This window comes from Coregonus lavaretus (assembly GCF_964263955.1).
Source record: "Coregonus lavaretus genome assembly, chromosome: 27".
NCBI classification, from domain to species: domain Eukaryota; kingdom Metazoa; phylum Chordata; class Actinopteri; order Salmoniformes; family Salmonidae; genus Coregonus; species Coregonus lavaretus.
In genome coordinates, this window is record NC_140014.1 from 14,968,165 (window position 1) to 14,986,575 (window position 18,411).

Consider the following 18,411-nt stretch of genomic DNA (forward strand, 5'->3'; position numbering starts at 1 on the left):
TACTATAGAAGAATGAAAAGTTAGACAACTAAATTATTGAAGAGTGGTTTAATATGTGATAGTTTACTGGCATTTTAGCTCACTGTAGGTAACAAACAGCTTACTAGACTTGATTCTCACTGATGTAGTGTTACAAAAATAGAATGTGGCCTTGAGTGGTGCAATACATTCTACAATATAAAGACAAAATCATATAATGTTGGTAAAATACATAAAGTGGTGTTAATTAGTATAATAATTCCATACAATGTAGACACTGCATGGGTTTCAATACTTGATATTACAACAAAAGCCTTTGTCATGAGTCTTTGATTATCCAAGTCCACTAAATGGGTTCCTAGAAGATTGGTTGGTCATAGAGATCTTATAATTATATGGACACTGGTACATGTGCATCCATTCAGTATCACCTGTTGCTCTTGTCTTAAGCGCATTGGAGAGTGCTCACATACTTCTGGCGAATATCAAACTCTTCTGCTGGACGATTGTAGGCTTTCCATACAGGCTCCCCCACAAACAGTCTCATGGCTTGAGTGTAGTTCTGTAAAATGAATGAGGAAAAACAATCAAATATTTTATTATATTTGAAATTTAAAAATCTTACTTTTGACTTGGACATGCAGTATGGCTCTAGACATTCTCATTTTTACATAGGTCAACTCCTGGCAGTGTATACATAACCTATCTTAACCACATGACCTGACCAAGACATTGAGGGAGTTCGATTAAGCTGAGCCGCGGTGCACCGGTCTACAATGCCTTCAGCAAGTATTCACACCCCTCTACTTTTTCCACAGAGATTGTGTGTCACTGGCTTACACACAATACCCCATAATGTCAATCCCACTTTGTTTTTAGATATTTTTACAAATTAATTAAAAACGAAAAGCTGAAATGTCTTGAGTAAGTATTCAACCCCTTTGTTATGGCAAGCCTAAATAATTTCAGGAGTAAAACTTTGCTTAACATTTTTTAATGACTACCTCACAGTGGTGGAAAAAGTACCCAATTGCCATACTTGAGTAAAAGTAAAGATACCTTAATAGAAAAGGACTCAAGTAAAAGTGAAAGTCACCCAATAAAATACTACTTTCAGCATGAAGTTATTAATTACACTTTGGATGGTGTATCAATACACCCACTCACTACAAAGATACAGGCATACTTCCTAACTCAGTTGCCGGAGAGGAAGGAAACCGCTCAGGGATTTCCACGAGGCCAATGGTGACTTTAAAACAGTTAAGAGTTTAATGGCTGTGATAGGAGAAAACTGAGGATGGATCAACAACATTGTGGTTACTCTACAATACTAACCTAAATGACAGAGTGAAAAGTGAGTTTTTTAGGATACAAAGAAATGGAATAGAGCTAAGCACAGGCAAAATTGTAGAGGAAAACCTGGTTCAGTCTACTTTCCAACAGACATTGGGAGACAAATTCACCTTTCAGCAGGACAATAACCTAAAACACAATGCCAAATATACACTGGAGTTGCTTACCAAGATGACATTGAATGTTCCTGAGTGGCCTAGTTACAGTTTTGACTTAAATTGGCTTGGAAATCTATGGCAATACTTGAAAATGGCTGTCTATCAATGATCAACAACCAACTTGACAGAGCTTGAAGAATTTTAAAAAGAATAATGTGCAAATATTGTACAATCCAGGTGTGAAAAGCTCTTAGACTTAGCCAGAAAGACTGTAAATCGCTGCCCAAGGTGATTCTAACATGTATTGAATACTTAGTGAGGGGAAAAAAGTATTTGATCCCCTGCTGATTTTGTACGTTTGCCCACTGACAAAGACATGATCAGTCTATAATTTTAATGGTAGGTTTATTTGAACAGTGAGAGACAGAAAAAATCCAGAAAAACGCATGTCAGAAATGTTATAAATTGATTTGCATTTTAATGAGGGAAATAAGTATTTGACCCCCTCTCACTCAGAAAGATTTCTGGCTCCCAGGTGTCTTTTATACAGGTAACGAGCTGAGATTAGGAGCACACTCTTAAAGGGAGTGCTCCTAATCTCAGCTTGTTACCTGTATAAAAAAGACACCTGTCCACAGAAACAATCAATCAATCAGATTCCAAACTCTCCACCATGGCCAAGACCAAAGAGCTCTCCAAGGATGTCAGGGACAAGATTGTAGACCTACACAAGGCTGGAATGGGCTACAAGACCATCGCAAAGCAGCTTGGTGAGAAGGTGACAACAGTTGGTGTGATTATTCGCAAATGGAAGAAACACAAAATAACTGTCAATCTCCCTCAGCCTGGGGCTCCATGCAAGATCTCACCTCATGGAGTTGCAATGATCATGAGAACGGTGAGGAATCAGCCCAGAACTACACGGGAGGATCTTGTCAATGATCTCAAGGCAGCTGGGACCATAGTCACCAAGAAAACAATTGGTAACACACTACGCCGTGAAGGACTGAAATCCTGCAGTGCCCGCAAGGTCCCCCTGCTCAAGAAAGCAAATATACAGGCCCGTCTGAAGTTTGCCAATGAACATCTGAATGATTCAGAGGAGAACTGGTTGAAAGTGTTGTGGTCAGATGAGACCAAAATCGAGCTCTTTGCCATCAACTCAACTTGCCGTGTTTGGAGGAGGAGGAATGCTGCCTATGACCCCAAGAACACCATCCCCACCGTCAAACATGGAGGTGGAAACATTATGCTTTGGGGGTGTTTTTCTGCTAAGGGGACAGGACAACTTCACCGCATCAAAGGGACAATGGACGGGGCCATGTACCGTCAAATCTTGGGTGAGAACCTCCTTCCCTCAGCCAGGGCATTGAAAATGGGTCGTGGATGGGTATTCCAGCATGACAATGACCCAAAACACACGGCCAAGGCAACAAAGGAGTGGCTCAAGAAGAAGCACATTAAGGTCCTGGAGTGGCCTAGCCAGTCTCCAGACCTTAATCCCATAGAAAATCTGTGGAGGCAGCTGAAGGTTCGAGTTGCCAAACGTCAGCCTCGAAACCTTAATGACTTGGAGAAGATCTGCAAAGAGGAGTGGGACAAAATCCCTCCTGAGATGTGTGCAAACTTGGTGGCCAACTACAAGAAACGTCTGACCTCTGTGATAGCCAACAAGGGTTTTGCCAACAAGTACTAAGTCATGTTTTGCAGAGGGGTCAAATACTTATTTCCCTCATTAAAATGCAATTTTTCTGGATTTTTTTGTTGTTATTCTGTCTCTCACTGTTCAAATAAACCTATCATTAAAATTATAGACTGATCATGTCTTTGTCAGTGGGCAAACGTACAAAATCAGCAGGGGATCAAATACTTTTTTCCCTCACTGTATGTAAATTTGATATTTCTGTATTTAAGAAACGTGCAAATATTTCTTAAAACATGTTTGCACTTTGTCATTATGGGATATTGTGTGTAGATGGGTAAAACATTTTAATAAAATTGAATTCAGGCAGTAACACAAAAAAATGTGGAATAAGTCAAGGGGGTATCAACGCTTTCTGAAGGCACTGTATGGCCAGTGATATCAACAGGGAAAAGCGGTGAGGGAGGAGCGCCCTTCTCAAATGGAACAGTAGTCTCAAATCGAACAGTAATCTGCACCGCTCGGTCATGTTGTCAACAAGTCAGCATGGTGTATCGTTCAGAAACATACAAGATTTCTTACTAGTTTTCATTCAGAAGGCAGATAGTGTTTTTATCAAAAGCAATCACTTTTGCATGTGAAAACACAGAATCCTACTCATTACTCCACGTACTTAACCTACGTCACTTTGCCGTCGGCCACGAGCGGGGCACCTGGCTCACGCCTGGGAGAAATCCCGGTTCCAAAACTAATGCAATCACTTTTCGCCCGGTGAAAATGCTTCCCACAGGGCAACCCTGGCCAGATAATCAAATCCCCTCCATGTTGGACAGTTTTACTGTAGGTGTTGTAGACAGCCAAATGACAAATGGAGCCGTACGGTCTCAGTCAGAGTGAATCTGTGGTAGATGCCTGCAGGCAGAGTGATCAGGTCTCCCTTTGTCATGGCGATGCGGATCCAGCGGTCCTCCCTGTCCCTCACGTCAAAGTAGGCCCTGCCGTCCAGGATGTAGCGGATCTCATCATCCAGGTGGAGGTGCTCCTCAAAGAACATCTTCAGCTGGGGACAGGAGTACACATATGGCAGGACACTTTTTATTCATGTGTTTTTATCAAGTGTACCATTATAACAAGTATAATATTGGCATACAGAATAACAAGTGAAACATGAATTGTAATCTGACTCTGAGCACACTCAAATGTGTTCTTGTCACTGTATGCAGGTATTACCTTGTCCTCGTAGTTGGGTAGTTTGTCCTTGTGGATAGTGATTATGTCAGAGTAGGAGTAGCCTCTGTCTTTACGGATCTTTTCCAGCGCAGGGTCTGTCTCATAAATATCAGCATCTAACTGGAAGACATGGACAGTACAGAACCAACCAGTCAGTCTCTAGTCTCGTACAATATGTTACGAATTACAACTTGTTGCGCTAACGATAGCTAGGGTAGGAGTTATGTTAAAGAGTTAAAGGTTAGCTAACATGCTAAGTAGTTGCAAAGTAGCAAGTAGTTGCAAATTAGCTAAAATACAAAATGTGTCTTTGATGAGATTCGAACACGCAACCTTTGGATTGCTAGACATTCGCGTTATAAACCTACCCATCCACCTTACTTTCATTTTGCCTTAAGTAACCCGTTTTATGTAATTATCCCAAACGTAAACTATACAAATTTGAATGTCCCGGATTAACGTTTACTATGTTACGTCTATGAGACCAGATTTGCGACTCAGACGCTACTGTTACGCAATCCAATTTAACTAGTCACATTTATTTGTGTAAAATAGCATTCCCAGACGGGTATGACAGTGAATAACTAAGTAGCTAAACGTTGACTACTTTTTCTTGATAGCTGAAGTTATCAAGTTGTTATCCCTTGCTCGCTAGCTGGCTAGATACCTTCCAGTAGAAAACCCCAAGCTTTTCTAACTCCTCCAAAGACACAGGTTCGTTTGGGTTTAGTTTATGCGGCATTCTCTGATCTTTGTCAGAATCGTCCATGAACCAAGCCTCAATCGACGCCATGGCACCGAATAAATGTTAAAACGAAGACCTTCTTCTTCTTCAATGAGATTTAACGGCAGTTGGCAGCCAATAAATTATGCATTACCGCCACCTACTAGACTGGAGGAAAACTCCCTTATACTTTGCTTGAATAAATTAAAATATTTTAAAAAAGACCCTACCATCTAACACTACATCACAATAAATAAATAAATAATAATAATAATAAAATAACACCACCCTACTCAACTATTTAAATATATTTAGTCCTACATCAGGCCAACAACCTGAAAGGAAGGGACACCACCACTTAACACACCCTGTAACTCTTCTGATGTCAAGTCTCGCCCAAATACCTCTCTGCAGCTGCCACCACAACCTCAATTTTCTGCGACTTACATTCCATCCCTGCAGTACAGTTGATAACCATTGCTATCAATGCAAGAAATCCAATCTTACTGAAACATATATCACTTGTTGGCCTATCCCGCTGTACTGGTACAGATCTACTACTCACACCACTCCTCTCAGGATCCCTCCCCCTTGACCCATCTTCCTCTACTTTCTTCACTGCCTCAGCATATGACAACTTCTGCACTACTCTAACCCTGGAAACCTCAACCTGCCTCTCTCGCACGGGACATTTCTGATCCCCAGCCCCATGGGCACCCCTAGAATTAACACATACCACTACTTTCCCAAATGCTACACATTCCTTTGTCTCATGCCCTTCTGCACACTTCTCACACCTAGGAACCTCCCTCCTACACACTGCTGCCACATGCCCATAAGCTTGACACCTGTAACAACGTAATGCATTCGGCACAAAGCTCTTACAGGATACAGTGAGGGAAAAAAGTATTTGATCCCCTGCTGATTTTGTACGTTTGCCCACTGACAAAGAAATGATCAGTCTATAATTTTAATGGTAGGTTTATTTGAACAGTGAGAGACAGAATAACAACAAAAAAATCCAGAAAAACGCATGTCAAAAATGTTATAAATTGATTTGCATTTTAATGAGGGAAATAAGTATTTGACCTCCTCTCAATTAGAAAGATTTCTGGCTCCCAGGTGTCATTTATACAGGTAACGAGCTGCGATTAGGAGCACACTCTTAAAGGGAGTGCTCCTAATCTCAGCTTGTTACCTGTATAAAAGACACCTGTCCACAGAAACAATCAATCAATCAGATTCCAAACTCTCCACCATGGCCAAGACCAAAGAGCTCTCCAAGGATGTCAGGGACAAGATTGTAGACCTACACAAGGCTGGAATGGGCTACAAGACCATCGCAAAGCAGCTTGGTGAGAAGGTGACAACAGTTGGTGTGATTATTCGTAAATGGAAGAAACACAAAATAACTGTCAATCTCCCTCAGCCTGGGGCTCCATGCAAGATCTCACCTCGTGGAGTTGCAATGATCATGAGAACGGTGAGGAATCAGCCCAGAACTACACGGGAGGATCTTGTCAATGATCTCAAGGCAGCTGGGACCATAGTCACCAAGAAAACAATTGGTAACACACTACGCCGTGAAGGACTGAAATCCTGTAGCGCCCACAAGGTCCCCCTGCTCAAGAAAGCACATATACAGGCCCGTCTGAAGTTTGCCAATGAACATCTGAATGATTCAGAGGAGAACTGGGTGAAAGTGTTGTGGTCAGATGAGACCAAAATCGAGCTCTTTGGCATCAACTCAACTCGCCGTGTTTGGAGGAGGAGGAATGCTGCCTATGACCCCAAGAACACCATCCCCACTGTCAAATATGGAGGTGGAAACATTATGCTTTGGGGGTGTTTTTCTGCTAAGGGGACAGGACAACTTCACCGCATCAAAGGGACGATCTTGGGGGAGAACCTCCTTCCCTCAGCCAGGGCATTGAAAATGGGCCGTGGATGGGTATTCCAGCATGACAATGACCCAAAACACACGGCCAAGGCAACAAAGGAGTGGCTCAAGAAGAATCACATTAAGGTCCTGGAGTGGCCTAGCCAGTCTCCAGACCTTAATCCCATAGAAAATCTGTGGAGGGAGCTGAAGGTTCGAGTTGCCAAACGTCAGGCTCGAAACCTTAATGACTTGGAGAAGATCTGCAAAGAGGAGTGGAACAGAATCCCTCCTGAGATGTGTGCAGACCTGGTGGCCAACTACAAGAAACGTCTGACCTCTGTGATTGCCAACAAGGGTTTTACCACCAAGTACTAAGTCATGTTTTGCAGAGGGGTCAAATACTTATTTCCCTCATTAAAACGCAAATCAATTTATAACATTTTAGACATGCGTTTTTCTGGATTTTGTTGTTGTTATTCTGTCTCTCACTGTTCAAATAAACCTACCATTAAAATTATAGACTGATCATGTCTTTGTCAGTGGGCAAACGTACAAAATCAGCAGGGGATCAAATACTTTTTTCCCTCACTGTAACTTATATATCCTAATATCACTTTGTCGGGCAAAGACTCAACATCAAAACTCAAAAGAACAGACAATGACTCTTCTGTTTCGCCACTCACGCCACCCTGTCTGCGTTGCACCAAACGACGAGCATCACAAACACCAGGAATCTTCCACTTCAGTTGGTCAACTTTTAAAACAAAGACAAATCTTCTTCTTCGTCTTCTTCTTCTTCTATGAAATAATGGCGGTCCGCAAATAAAAGTTAAAGTTGCATTCCGCCACATACTGTGCTGGAGTGTGTGTTCAATCACGGTTTACAACATTAGCTCCACATTTCTATGTCCTCCTACCTAACTCAGTAGTACTTCTGAGAAACTAAAAAATAGCCCTACTAACTTCTATATAGATCCCACCCCCATCCCTAAAGAGAAATGTGTAGCTAGCTAGCTAAGTAAGAACATGTACGTGATAAAAACATAAACGGACATAAACAATAACTCATTCAACATATGATTTCAGTAGTCTGTTAGAGCAGTGATTGAGGAGGGACAACCCTTCAAGGGGGACTTGAAGCAGAGATCCTTACTTTCAACTAACCTCATCAGAACATTGGAACAAAAGTGGGAGCACTTGTATTGTCTATCCCACTGAATATCCCATTACAAATAAATCAGTAGGCTACCATGAGGTTGAATTCACTTAAAGGTCCAATGCAGCCATTTTTATCTCAATATCAAATCATTTCTGGGTAACAATTAAGTACCTTACTGTGATTGTTTTCAATTAAAATGGTCAAAAAGAAAACAAAATAGCTTCTTAGCAAAGAGCTATTTCTCAAGCAAGAATTTTGGAGTGGTCTGAGTGTGGAGAGGAAAGCTGAAAACTAGCTGTCATTGTCAGAGAGGTTTGGGACTCTCTTTCTTATTGGTCTATTAACTAATTTACCCCATGGTGATATCACCATGGAAAGACCAAAGCTCCACCCCACCAAAATAGATTGACATTTCAGGTTGTCTTTTCAAACAGCTCTTACACTAAAAGGGTATTGTAATATTATAATTGTATTGTATGTGTATTACAGTATAATTGAGGAGGCAGGTAGCCTAGTGGTTAAGAGTGTTTGGAAAGTAACCGAAAGGTTGCTGGTTTGAATTCCTGAGCTGACTAGGTGAAGAATCTGTTGATATGCCCTTGAGCAATGTCAAGGCGTGCTGAAGGTGGGTGTGGTGTATGAATCATGCGCAGGACGCAGAGGCTCAGTCCAAAGGCTTTAGTGCAATATTAATAAAAGACAGAAGCACAATAAGCCCGAAGGCGAATACACGGCGCACACAGGCGACAAAACAAACGGCGCACAAACATGTGCAAAATAACCTCTCCAAAACACTGGAGGGAAAATGTAGCTCCAACACGAAACAGAAGCGCAATCACACACAACGACAAGCACACACAACGAGAACTAAATAGGACACTAACGAGGACTAACAAGACACAGGTGTACAACATCCAGACAAAACCAAACGAACATGAAACATAGATCGGTGGCAGCTAGTACTCCGGGGACGACGACCGCCGAAGCCTGCCCGAACCAGGAGGAGGAGCAGCCTCGGCCGAAACCGTGACAGTACCCCCCCCTTGACGCGCGGCTCCAGCCGTGCGCCGACCCCGGCCTCGGGGACGACCAGGAGGACGCGGAGCAGGGCGCGCGGGATGGTCCCGGTGGAACTCCGACAGGAAAGATGGGTCTAGGATGTCCCTCCGCGGCACCCAGCACCGCTCCTCCGGGCCGTACCCCTCCCACTCCACGAGATACTGGAGACCCCCCATCCGGCGTCTAGAGTCCAAGATGGACCGAACGGTGTACGCCGGAGCCCCCTCGATGTCCAGTGGGGGCGGAGGAGTCTCCCCTATCTCATTGTCCTGGAGTGGACCAGCTACCACCGGCCTGAGAAGAGACACATGGAACGAGGGGTTAATATTCTTATACTCAACAGGTAGATGTAACCTATAACACACCTCGTTCAATCTTCTCAGGACTTTAAAGGGCCCCACAAACCGCCGACCCAGCTTCCGGCAGGGCAGGCGGAGGGGTAGGTTTCTGGTAGAGAGCCAGACTCGATCTCCGGGTGCGTACACCGGCCCCTCACTGCGGTGGAGATCGGCGCTCGCCTTGTGACGAAGGACGGCCCGCTGCAGGTGGACGTGGGCAGCGTTCCACGTCTCTTCCGAGCGCCTCATCCAATCATCCACCGCAGGGGCCTCGATCTGGCTCTGCTGCCAAGGTGCCAGAACCGGCTGGTAACCTAACACACATTGGAAGGGGGTTAGATTAGAAAGGAGTGGCGGAGAGAGTTCTGGGCCATCTCGGCCCAGGGAATGTACCGTGCCCACTCCTCCGGCCAGTCCTGGCAATACGACCTCAGAAACCTACCCACATCCTGGTTGACACGTTCTACCTGCCCGTTACTCTCCGGGTGGTACCCTGAGGTAAGGCTAACCGAGACCCCCAAACGCTCCATGAACGCTCTCCAAACACGAGAGGTAAACTGGGGGCCTCGATCAGACACTATATCCTCAGGTACCCCGTAATGCCGGAAGACGTGGGTAAATAGGGCCTCAGCGGTCTGTAGGGCAGTAGGAAGACCCGACATAGGGAGAAGACGACAGGCCTTAGAGAACCGGTCCACAACGACCAGGATGGTGGTATTCCCCTGAGAGAGGGGAAGGTCTGTCACAAAATCCACCGAGAGGTGGGACCATGGTCGTTGTGGAACGGGCAGGGGTTGTAACTTACCCCTGGGCAGATGTCGGGGCGCCTTACACTGGGCACACACCGAGCAGGAGGAGACATAAACCCTCACATCCCTAGCCAAAGTGGGCCACCAGTATTTAGTGCTAAGGCAATGCACCGTCCGGCCGATACCCGGATGTCCAGAGGAGGGTGACGTGTGAGCCCAGTAAATGAGTCGATCCCGAATCTCGAGCGGAACGTACTTCCGACCCTCAGGACACTGTGGAGGGCTGGGGTCGGTACGCAACGCTCGCTCGATTTCGGCATCGACCTCCCACACCACCGGTGCCACAAGGCAAGACTCCGGTAGTATGGGAGTGGGCTCAACGGACCTCTCCTCCGTGTCATACCGCCGGGACAGCGCATCCGCCTTACCATTCTGGGACCCAGGGATGTACGTGATTTTAAATACGAACCTGGTGAGAAACATACTCCATCGAGCCTGGCGAGGGTTCAGTCTCCTCGCTGCCCGGATGTACTCCAGGTTCCGATGGTCAGTCAAAATGAGGAAAGGGTGTTGAGCCCCCTCAAGCCAATGCCTCCACACCTTAAGGGCTTGAACTACAGCTAACAGCTCCCTGTCCCCCACGTCATAGTTACGCTCCGCCGGGCTGAGCTTCTTTGAGTAAAAAGCACAGGGGCGGAGTTTAGGTGGCGTGCCGGACCGTTGAGAGAGAACCAGCCTCAGACGCGTCTACCTCGACCTGGAAGGGTAATGCGGGATCCGGATGCGCCAGCACCGGAGCCGACGTAAACAGGTCATTCAGTCTCCTAAAGGCCCTGTCCGCATCGGCTGACCACTGCAGGCGCACCGGACCCCCCTTCAGAAGGGACGTGATGGGAGCTGCCACCTGTCCAAAACCCCGGATAAACCTCCGGTAGTAATTCGCAAAGCCCAAAAACTGCTGCACCTCTTTTACAGTAGTTGGGGTTTGCCAATTACGCACAGCGGACACACGATCCACCTCCATTCTCACCCCTGACGCGGACAACCGATAACCCAAAAAGGAGACCGACTCCTGGAAAAACAGACATTTCTCTGCCTTGACATATAGGTCGTGCTCCAACAGCCTCCTCAATACACGACGCACCAGGGTTATATGCTGGGCTCGGGTAGACGAGTACACCAGAATGTCATCAATGTACACGACCACCCCTTGTCCCTGCATATCCCGGAAAATGTCATCTACGAAGGATTGGAAGACTGATGGAGCATTCATCAACCCATATGGCATGACGAGATATTCGAAATGACCTGACGTGGTACTAAACGCTGTCTTCCATTCGTCACCCTCCCTAATGCGCACCAAGTTATACGCGCTCCTGAGATCCAGTTTTGTGAAAAACCGCGCTCCATGCAATGACTCCGTCATGGTCGCAATCAGAGGGAGTGGATAACTGTATTTCACAGTAATCTGATTGAGACCACGGTAATCAATGCACGGGCGCAACCCTCCATCTTTCTTTTTCACAAAAAAGAAGCTTGAGGAGGCGGGAGAAGTGGAGGGCCGAATGTATCCCTGTCTCAAAGATTCGGCTATGTAAGTCTCCATAGCTTTTCTCTCCTCTTGAGACAAAGGATACACATGGCTCCGTGGGAGCGCTGCTCCTGCCTGGAGATCAATCGCACAATCCCCCTGTCTATGAGGAGGCAACTGCGTCGCCCTAGTTTTGCTAAACACGAGAGCTAAATCCCCATATTCAGGCGGAATGTGCAGTGCGGGCACTTGGTTTGGACTTTCCACCGAAGTCGCCCCCACGGAAACACCCAGACATCGCCCCTCGCACTGAGCAGACCACCCATCGAGAGCCCTCTGTTGCCACGAAATAGCAGGGTTATGGGTGCTTAACCAGGGAATCCCCAGCACCACTGGGTACGCAGGAGAGTCGATCAGATACAGCTGTATAGTCTCCTCATGACCCCCCTGCGCACACATCCGAAGTGGCGCTGTGATCTCCCTGATCAACCCCGACCCCAACGGGCGGCTATCTAAGGCATGAACGGGAAAAGGTTTGTCAACAGGTAGGAGAGGGATCCCTAACTCAAAACAAAACTTCCGATCAACAAAATTCCCAGCTGCGCCTGAATCTACTAGCGCCTTATGCTGGGAATGAGGTGCAACCTGTGGAAAACAAACAGGTATACAAAAGTGCGCAACAGAAAGCTCTGGGTAAGTGGGACGTCTACTCACCTGGGAGGCCCCCCCAGTGCGTGGCCTGTTGTCTTCTCCCCCGGAGAACCCTCCCCAGCACCTGGCCGCAGTGTGCCCTCCACGACCGCACTTGGTGCAGGAGACAGGCCCCCTCGGGCTCCTCCTCCTCCGTTCTCTAGCGCCGGCACCCCCGAGCTCCATAGGGCTCGGCTCGGAGGTGCCGGAGGGCGGAATGGACGGACTCCCCTCGGGACGTCCACGGGTGGCCAGCAGGGTGTCCAGACGGATGGACATATCGACCAACTGGTCGAAGGTAAGATGGGTATCCCTGCAGGCCAACTCACGTTGAACGTCCTCTCGTAGGCTACATCGAAAATGGTCGATGAGAGCCCGTTCATTCCACCCTGCATCCGCCGCTTTGCCCTCAGGTGGATGGTCGAACACGGCCTTGAAGCGACGGGAGAACTCGGCGTAGGTGATGGTGTTGGCGTCCATCTTCCTCCACTCGGCGTTAGCCCACTCCAACGCCTTGCCCGTGAGACAGGAGATGAGGGCGGAAACGCTCTCGTATCCCGAGGGCACCGGGTGTACAGTGGCTAGGTAGAGCTCCACCTGCAGGAGGAACCCCTGACACCCGGCAGCTGTTCCGTCATACGCCCTCGGGAGCGAGAGCCGAATCCCCCTGGGTTCCGAACCTGGGACTGGTGGACCGACCGATGGGGTGGGCAGGGTAGGTGGAGGTGTGGGTACCCTGCTGGCCTCCCATCGGTGCAAGGTGTTGATTACCTCCTGTAGAGCGGTCTCCAGTTGTCTTATCTGGCCCTCTTGCCCACGGAGATGCTCCTCGAGCGACACAGGCGTCACTGCCGATCCTGCTGATTCCATTATGGTGTGTGATTCTGTCAAGGCGTGCTGAAGGTGGGTGTGGTGTATGAATCATGCGCAGGACGCAGAGGCTCAGTCCAAAGGCTTTAGTGCAATATTAATAAAAGACAGAAGCACAATAAGCCCGAAGGCGAATACACGGCGCACACAGGCGACAAAACAAACGGCGCACAAACATGTGCAAAATAACCTCTCCAAAACACTGGAGGGAAAATGTAGCTCCAACACGAAACAGAAGCGCAATCACACACAACGACAAGCACACACAACGAGAACTAAATAGGACACTAACGAGGACTAACAAGACACAGGTGTACAACATCCAGACAAAACCAAACGAACATGAAACATAGATCGGTGGCAGCTAGTACTCCGGGGACGACGACCGCCGAAGCCTGCCCGAACCAGGAGGAGGAGCAGCCTCGGCCGAAACCGTGACAAGCAAGGCACTTAACCCTAATTGCTCTCTGTCTGCTAATTGACTAAAATATAAATGTTATTCCAATCTCATAGCGTGGAAATATATATAAATATATACACTGAACAAAAATATAAATGCAACAATTTCAAAGATTTACGGTTTATATAAGGAAATCAGTAAATTTATATAAATTCATTAGGCCCTAATCTATGGATTTCACATGACTGGGAATACACATACAGTGGGGGAAAAAAAGTATTTAGTCAGCCACCAATTGTGCAAGTTCTCCCACTTAAAAAGATGAGAGAGGCCTGTAATTTTCATCATAGGTACACGTCAACTATGACAGACAAAATGAGATTTTTTTTCTCCAGAAAATCACATTGTAGGATTTTTTATGAATTTATTTGCAAATTATGGTGGAAAATAAGTATTTGGTCACCTACAAACAAGCAAGATTTCTGGCTCTCACAGACCTGTAACTTCTTCTTTAAGAGGCTCCTCTGTCCTCCACTCGTTACCTGTATTAATGGCACCTGTTTGAACTTGTTATCAGTATAAAAGACATCTGTCCACAACCTCAAACAGTCACACTCCAAACTCCACTATGGCCAAGACCAAAGAGCTGTCAAAGGACACCAGAAACAAAATTGTAGACCTGCACAAGGCTGGGAAGACTGAATCTGCAATAGGTAAGCAGCTTGGTTTGAAGAAATCAACTGTGGGAGCAATTATTAGGAAATGGAAGACATACAAGACCACTGATAATCTCCCTCGATCTGGTGCTCCACGCAAGATCTCACCCCGTGGGGTCAAAATGATCACAAGAACGGTGAGCAAAAATCCCAGAACCACACGGGGGACCTAGTGAATGACCTGCAGAGAGCTGGGACCAAAGTAACAAAGCCTACCATCAGTAACACACTACGCCGCCAGGGACTCAAATCCTGCAGTGCCAGACGTGTCCCCCTGCTTAAGCCAGTACATGTCCAGGCCCGTCTGAAGTTTGCTAGAGTGCATTTGGATGATCCAGAAGAGGATTGGGAGAATGTCATATGGTCAGATGAAACCAAAACAGAACTTTTTGGTAAAAACTCAACACGTCGTGTTTGGAGGACAAAGAATGCTGAGTTGCATCCAAAGAACACCATACCTACTGTGAAGCATGGGGGTGGAAACATCATGCTTTGGGGCTGTTTTTCTGCAAAGGGACCAGGACGACTGATCCGTGTAAAGGAAAGAATGAATGGGGCCATGTATCGTGAGATTTTGAGTGAAAACCTCCTTCCATCAGCAAGGGCATTGAAGATGAAACGTGGCTGGGTCTTTCAGCATGACAATGATCCCAAACACACCGCCCGGGCAATGAAGGAGTGGCTTCTTAAGAAGCATTTCAAGGTCCTGGAGTGGCCTAGCCAGTCTCCAGATCTCAACCCTATAGAAAATCTTTGGAGGGAGTTGAAAGTCTGTGTTGCCCAGCAACAGCCCCAAAACATCACTGCTCTAGAGGAGATCTGCATGGAGGAATGGGCCAAAATACCAGCAACAGTGTGTGAAAACCTTGTGAAGACTTACAGAAAACGTTTGACCTGTGTCATTGCCAACAAAGGGTATATAACAAAGTATTGAGAAACTTTTGTTATTGACCAAATACTTATTTTCCACCATAATTTGCAAATAAATTCATAAAAAATCCTACAATGTGATTTTCAGGAAAACATTTTCTCATTTTGTCTGTCATAGTTGACGTGTACCTATGATGAAAATTACAGGCCTCTCTCATCTTTTTAAGTGGGAGAACTTGCACAATTGGTGGCTGACTAAATACTTTTTTCCCCCACTGTATGCATCTGTTGGTCACAGATACATAAAAAAAAAGAAAACCAGTTAGTATGTGGTGTGACCACCATTTGCAGCGTGACACATCTCCTTCGCATAGAGTTGATTGTGGCCTGTGGAATGTTGTCCCACTCTCGTTCAACAGCTGTGTGAAGTTGCTGGATATTGGCGGGAACTGGGACACGCTGACGTACATGTCGATCCAGAGCATCCAAAACATGCTCAATGGGTAACATGTCTGGTGAGTATGCAGGCCATGAAGAACTGGGATGTTTTCAGCTTCCAGGAATTATGTACAGATCCTTGCAACATGGGGCCGTGCACTATCATGCTGAAACATGGGGTGATGGCGGCGGATGAATGGCACTACAATGGGCCTCAGAATCCCGTCATGGTATCTCAGTGTATTCAAATTGCCATGGATAAAAATTTAATTTTCTTCGTTGTCCGTAGCTTATGCCTGCCCATACCATAACCCCACTGCCACCATGGGGGATTTATTTTTATTTTATTTTTTTGCAGACGCTCTTATCTAGAGCAACTTACAGTTAGTGAGTGCATACATTTTTTTTTTCATACTGGCCCCCTGTGGGAATCAAACCCACAACCCTGGCATTGCAAACGCCATGCTCTACCAACTGAGCTACATCCCTGCCGGCCATTCCCTCCCCTACCCTGGACGACTTGTGCGCCACCCCATGGGTCTCCCGGTCGCGGCCGGCTACGACAGAGCCTGGATTCAAACCAGGATCTCTAGTGGCACAGCTAACACTGCGATATAGTGCCTTAGACCACTGCACCACTCGGGATTCTGTTCACAATGTTGACATCAGCAAACCGCTCGCCCACACGGTCCCATACACGTGGTCTGTGGTTGTGAGGTCGCGATGTAAACAAATTTGTGCAAAAAAGTTGAGAAATATGTTTTCTGTGCATATAGAACATTTCTGGGATCTTTTATTTCAGCTCATTAAACATGGGACCAACACTTTACATGTTGCGTTTATATTTTTGTTCAGTATATAGAACACAGGGAAATCAATCAAATCTTTACTGCATTGGGCCTTTAAATGGGTTTGATGAACCCAATACATGGGTTTATTTATGTATTGTTGGCACATCTGTTGAGTTTAGTTATATTAAGATGTGTTTATAACTAATTTGTTGGCAATCAGTGTCTTCAAACAAACATTGTGGTGGGTAACTGGTAAAATATGCACCGTACTGTAGCCTAGTGGTGCATGCAAGCTAGCGATGGCGGCATTTGCATGCCTGTTGTACTATCCACAACTCCCCACAAGGTGGCGGGCATGTAGTTGACACACACACCATTCCTGTCTTAATTAACGTGCTAAAACATGAGTCGGGATTGTGTGATCCTGTGTTTTCTCATATCAGTGATATTTAAAGAGGAATTTAGCTGTAGCATGAATCACATTCATTGAAAAAGACTCCCTCTTTGTATACATTCTTGAAGATCCAACACAGGAAATATTGAATACTGGAATACATGACAAACCCAACCCAACGCAACATAATTGTTTTCTACCCGTGTCACCAAAATGTTGTTCTGGAGCAGTCACATACACCCTGGATGCCAGGTTCATTGCATGCACTAAGATATTGGATTAAACTAAGCTTCTGACGTCATTGATTACGTACTTCTGATAAAGTGACACACGCATTGGCACACTGCTTCGAAGTTAGCGATGAATCAGAGTTTCCGGTTTCAAACGTAACATCACTAGTAAATACTACAGTATACCGTACTACAGTCTGCAAAAACACTACAGTAATTACTATAGTATATACTACTATTTTTTTGACAACATTATTTATACTATAGTAAACTGTAAATACTACCGTATACTACAGTGAATACTGCAGTCAAGTCCATAAAAACACTACAGTGAATACTATAGTATTCCTACCATAGTATACACTATAGTATATTTTTTTATGTCGGTACTGTAGGTTGAAGGTGACTTAAACCATTGTTAACCTCTCACAAATAGTTCAAATGCAATGCAGTATATACTGTGTGCATAAGGACAATAACTAGGCCTATAAGAATGAAAGCTTTTTGGTCCTTTTTTATTTGATATCAAAAAGAGAAAAAATGATTGCATCATTATGTAAACTCTGTTGGTGGGATATTTGGTCGGTCATCTTGTGTTTGTTCTGTGTGATTTATATTCACACTGATTATCTGGGACATGTTAGTGTGAGGAAATGAATGCTACTTTACGTTAGTAACCCACATTAATGTGAATCATATTAACCACAGTGCTGATTCTCTGAAATAAGAACACCATCCAAAGGGTAAATACAGACTGAAAAAATAACAAACCTCCTTTCTTCTACTGGAACTGACCACATGACATCATCTGGGTGTGGGAATTATGACATTCAATCAAAATATACTTGTGATGACCTCAGCTTGGATAGATCTACTCCATGATACCACATGTTTGTATGGGATGACATAATGCACAGAAAGGAAAAAGGCTGTCAAACAACTGTGCTTTGTGTTTCACAATGATTCACTTGGAGTGGCACAGGACAACACAGAGACAAGACTGCAGAATGTATTAACCCTTGGATTATCTGTCTTTTTAGGTATCAAGAGCTGCAATGAAGTTGATGTCAAAAAGAAAACGGGTCAAGACCAAGTAAGAGCAGCATGTTGCCACCTGAGAGTATCTAGACAACACAGGGCATTCAGAGAATAGTCAGACCACTTGACCTTTTCCACATTGTGTTACGTTACAGCCTTATTCTAGAAAATGATTTCATAGTCCCCCATCAATCTACACACAATACCCCATAATGACAAAGCAAAAGCAG

At 45.5% G+C, this 18,411-nt stretch overlaps 2 protein-coding genes across 2 annotated transcripts in view; both read right to left on the reverse strand.

The window, feature by feature from the left end:
• Positions 1–18,411, reverse strand: part of LOC311102607 (myelin transcription factor 1-like protein) — a gene marked incomplete at both ends in the record, with an annotated part of 591,893 nt that overhangs the window by 271,864 nt on the left and 301,618 nt on the right. The window lies entirely within an intron of this gene.
• On the reverse strand, positions 34–5,139 carry LOC311103167 (acireductone dioxygenase-like). The gene is made up of 4 exons (XM_084144715.1): positions 4,970–5,139; positions 4,303–4,422; positions 3,953–4,132; positions 34–541 (listed from the first exon to the last, which is right to left on the reverse strand). Exons 1-4 carry the CDS (start codon positions 5,093–5,095, stop codon positions 425–427), a joined length of 543 nt encoding a protein of 180 aa, XP_084000841.1. The 5' UTR covers positions 5,096–5,139; the 3' UTR covers positions 34–424.

Bases quoted from the DNA above. Each gene is read 5' to 3' on its own strand.
- LOC311103167 (XM_084144715.1), bottom strand. From the start codon at position 5,095: ATGGCGTCGATTGAGGCTTGGTTCATGGACGATTCTGACAAAGATCAG. The intron at 4,423-4,969 runs GTATCTAGCCAG...CATGTCTTCCAG, and splicing joins TTGGGGTTTTCTACTGGAAG to TTAGATGCTGATATTTATGA. The intron at 4,133-4,302 runs GTAATACCTGCA...TCCTGTCCCCAG, and splicing joins TACCCAACTACGAGGACAAG to CTGAAGATGTTCTTTGAGGA.